The 4,880-nt window shown below is 35.9% G+C and overlaps 1 protein-coding gene across 1 annotated transcript in view; it reads left to right on the forward strand.

The window, feature by feature from the left end:
* Nucleotides 1-4,880, forward strand: part of LRP1B (LDL receptor related protein 1B) — a gene marked incomplete at its 5' end in the record, with an annotated part of 1,013,530 nt that overhangs the window by 225,901 nt on the left and 782,749 nt on the right. The window contains one exon of the mRNA XM_007453725.1: nucleotides 708-888. Within this exon, the coding sequence (XP_007453787.1) occupies nucleotides 708-888 (181 nt within the window). The remainder of the gene's footprint in view (nucleotides 1-707; nucleotides 889-4,880) is intronic.

Genomic DNA, 4,880 nt, shown 5'->3' on the forward strand with positions numbered 1-4,880 from the left:
CCCCTGCATCGGCAGGCGGACTGTCAACCACTGCGCCACCAGGGAAGCCCTAAGCCTTCATTCTTGTGTTAGAGTTTCCCTTTCTGTAAAGATTTGAATTAGGGGAGCTCATATGATTATATATTTGAATTATAACTGCCTGTATCTTAGAGGAGCCTGTAATAGCGTCCTTTTTAAAGTAAGTCTAAAATATACAGAAATATTTTAGTGTTTCTTTGAGATTCACTGTTCATGCAGTTCCATGATAAAAGCCTAGTCTGGGCTTTCAAAGGTGTGCTTCTGCTGGACCTGTTCAACTCTTGGCAAAAGGGCCTTCATATTATTTTGGTTATTCAGATTACATATTACATGTTTGAACATGCTTACTTTTTGAACGTATTACTAGATCATGTTACTTGATTTTTCTTCTGAACAATCTATGAGACTGCTTTTACTCCAAGAACTTATCTTTTACCCTTTCCTTTTCTCATCACTTATATTTTCCTGTTTTTCTGCAGATCACTGTTTCAAATAAACTATCTCAAGAGAGGGCCTGGCATTCAAAACAAAATTGAAAAATATTCTATGGAATGATATTTGCAAAAATCACTATAAAGAATTTATAGATCAGAATGTATTCCTTTTAAAATTATACTTTTTATTAAGTAGAAGTTAAGTAGTGGACACTAATGAAAACTTTCTTTCTTTCTTGTTTTTGCTTTTTGCAGATCTGGATAATGTGGAGGGCATTGCTGTGGACTGGATTGGAAATAACCTTTACTGGACAAATGATGGCCATAGGAAAACCATTAACGTGGCTAGGCTGGAAAAGGCTTCTCAGAGTCGGAAGACTCTCTTAGAGGGAGAAATGTCCCATCCCAGAGGGATTGTGGTGGATCCTGTTAATGGGTATGCAATATTTGATCAGCTTTATATAAGGAAAATTATATTAGATAAATTTGATTTTTACATATTTAGTAAGTTTTATTTAAATCCACATGTGCATTCACACATGAATGGCCTCACTGGGAAAAGTTGCTTATTTAATGATTGTCTCTCCTAGAGAATGTGCTAAGAAAACATGTCAAGATACATTGAACTGAAATAAACAGATTATTTGTATAGAGAATATATTTACTTGGTTTATTCAGACAAGCACCATAATTCTCCATTTTAGACATGCTGACACCAAGATAAATAATCAATTTAACCAGCAAATCAATCAATTTATTTTTTTAAGTTAAAGGCTATTGAAGTTTAAAGTATTCAAAAATAGCAAGTTTCCATTTTTTGTACATTTACTGTGGGCCAGGCATTTTGTTAAATAGATTACCATGACCTATGTTGTGATTCTGCACAATAATACTTTGAATTAGTTGCTGTTCTCATTCTTGTTTTACAAAGAAGAAATTTGTAATGGACCTGCAAAAGACCATTTGATTATTGAGAGCCTGGATAGATATTTAAATCCAAGCAACCTGTCTCTAAGACTTTACTCAGAGCCACTATACTCCACTACTTTTATTTTTTTTTAGCATCTTTATTGGAGTATAATTGCTTTACAATGGGTGTGTCAGTTTCTGCTTTAAAACAAAGTGAATCAGTTATACATATACATATGTCCCCATATCTCTTCCCTCTTGCGTCTCCCTCCCTCCCACCCTCCCTATCCCACCCCTCTAGGTGGTCACACAGCACCAAGCTGATCTCCCTGTGCTATGCAGCTGCTCACCACTAGCTATCTATTTTATGTTTGGTAGTGTATATATGTCCATGCCACTCTCCACTACTTTTTATTAGTCTAGGGTGGTAACTGTATTTTTGGACATAACCATAGTTTCCATATAGTGACATCATTTTATAGTATGTGTTACTTGTTTCAGGATGGATTATTGTGTGCAATTTTTGAGAATATGTTTTCCTTTGATTTTTATTCATAGCTGTTACCTGAACACAAGCAACACTGTGCATATAGAAATATTAAAGAAATGTGAAAATTCCTAATAGAATCTCAGAATTAAATGAGTGAATTGCATATTCTACATGTACAGTTGTTGTATGTGGTTTTTATCCCCTCCATGGCTTATATTTCACTGTTTCAAAATGGCACCACAAAATTAATATTTTTATACCTTACTATTGCATACAAAAAAAATACTTAATTGAATAAGAAGCACATGACTCCCTTATAAACTGAGATCATCAGATTTCATTTCCTAAAATTGTTTGTATTGAGAATAGCTCCAAATACAATCGGTGCTTCTTTCCAGGCTGACCTATTCAGTGGATGAACTCATTGCATGTTTTTTGTAAGGCATAATTATAAAGTAATTTTAGTGATTTTATGTGTGGATTCTTTAAATTTCAGTTTTATTCCTGGACTTTTAAACCAAGTCATCTATTTGACCTTTAAACCACGGCAATCTTAATTTTTAGAGAAAGTATTTATTCCACGCTGTCTAAACCTCCTTGAAGCAAGACGTTTCAAATATATCTTAAAACAACATCTTCCTTCTCAGTATTCTGTTAGAGGAAAATATTTTCCGATGGAGTCAAAGGGTCTTTGAGGTGCTTGGGGAGATGGTATAAATGTACAGGTCATAGAATTAGATGATTTGGAAGAAAATTTAGGGGCCACTAGACCCATCTCTCTCTTCAAATTCAGGAATCCACTTCAACACTTCCCTAAGAGGCAGGCATCCAATTTAGATTTGAAACCCATAGCATCTACATAGTTCAAAGTATCTGGAGACAAATCTGATTGATAGGACATTTTTTTCTTTTCAGTAAGGCAGTAAATGCATCCCTATAGTACTTATCTCCCAACTAATCCTATATTTGCCTCTGATGTTGCAAAGAATGACTCTTCTACTTCTTCCATCAGACAGATTTTTAAATATTATAGAATACTGCTATTATGCACCAACCTAAAAAAAAACAACTCACGTGTGTATGTATATATGTGGATATGTGTGTGTAGGTATACATATATACACATGTGTATATATGTATGTATACACATATTTTCCCCTAACAATATACAATGCCCAGAGCTCTGATTATGTATACAGTGGTTAACAAAGCAGGCATAGCCTTTACCCTCATGAAGCATCTTGTGTCATCTGAAAAGTAGCGAATGGGCAGATGCATCAATAAATAAGTACCAAATGAACAACGAATATAATTTCTAGAGACCAAAGTGATGGAGTCAAACAAACAGGTTGATGTGAAGGCAACTAACAGAAACCTATTTAAATAGGCTTGCTGAAAGGCCTCTTTAAGGAGGCATCATTTAAGCTGAGACTTAATTGTAAAGAAGGAACCAGCCATGGAGAGTGAGGAAAAGATTTCAGATAAAGAAAATGGAACAACTGAAATCTTAAGTTGGGCAAAAGCTTTACTGTCAGAGGAACTGAAGTGAAGATGGGCTGGATTACAGATGGCAAATGGGAAAGTGACTGAGGATGCAATTGGAAAGGAAAGCAGGGCCTTGCCCACTACCATAAGAGATATGTACTTTGTCTTCAGTGTAAATGTAAAATAGAGAATTGATATAGTCAGATTTATATTAAAAAACAACAACAACAACTAATCTTACTATTCTGTAGAGAATGGATTGGAAGACAGTAGAAGTAGAAATGGAACCATGTGAATTTAATTGTCCAAATAATCATTTGACGCTAATATAAGTTTTTGAAAAGTAAATAAGAAAGTTTAGTTTGGAAAACTCCATTTAAAATAGCATAATATAACTTTAATCAAAACATTTTTGTAAAAACCTGGTTCATTTACATTTTTCTACCATAATACCTTTTTGCAGCTGTACACAGGAGAGCATCACAGATTTTCTCTGCCATAATAGCCTATTAACAAAAAGTACTCTTCAGAGGTATGATTTTATCAAAAGCATCATAACCAATTATAGAAATCAGTAAAGGGATAATTTTTCATTTATTTATTTATTAAAATATATTATTGAGTGACTACCATATAGATCAATAGAAATCAGTAAGACAGTGATTGTCTTCAAGGAGTTTATAATCTGGTGTGCTTGGTGTACACACACACACACACACACACACACACACACACACACACACATGCCCAACACACACCACCCACACACACACACACTTTACCTATAAAATAAAATAGAATGAAATACATGCTTTTCGGGAATTCACTGAGGTTTTTAATTCAGAATTGAACTTTAGAGGATGGATAGATTTCCAAATGAATAGGGTCCCAGGGACTTGGGATGTGCAGTCATAAGGTTAATCACTGTACTCTGAAGGGACAGTATGAGTAATTGTTAGAGGTGAGGAAGCTAATGGCAGTTTTGAGGTGGGATGAGTTCATTAAGGCTAGAGCAGGGGACATTCTAAGGAACATAGCAGGAGGTGAGACTAGAAATATATAGAAATCTTCAATGTTGTAAGTAAAATTTTGACTTATTTTGCTGACATCAGAGTAATTGGAAGGTTTTGAGGATAAAAATCACATTTTTCAATTCATGATTTAGGAAGACAAGTGAAAGCCATATGATAGCTCTATGAGACAGTCTGTTGGGAGTTCTCTTTGAAAAGTGATGAAAGGCAGACTGTAGCATTTGTAATAGCAACAGAAAAGTGGGAACTGAGACAACAGACAGGAAAGAATAGGATTGGCAGGCCTCAAAAATTGTTGAAATGGGGCTTCCCTGGTGGGGCAGCGGTTGAAAGTCCGCCTGCCGTTGCAGGGGACACGGGTTCGTGCCCCGGTCCGGGAAAATCCCACATGCCGCGGAGCGGCTGGGCCCGTGAGCCATGGCCACTGAGCCTGCGCATCCGGGGCCTGTGCTCTGAGCGGGAGAGGCCACAACAGTGAGAGGCCCGCGTACCGCAAAAAAAAAAAAAAAAAAA

This window comes from Lipotes vexillifer, unplaced genomic scaffold, assembly GCF_000442215.2.
Source record: "Lipotes vexillifer unplaced genomic scaffold, Lipotes_vexillifer_v1.1 scaffold606, whole genome shotgun sequence".
Taxonomy (NCBI): Eukaryota; Metazoa; Chordata; class Mammalia; order Artiodactyla; family Lipotidae; genus Lipotes; species Lipotes vexillifer.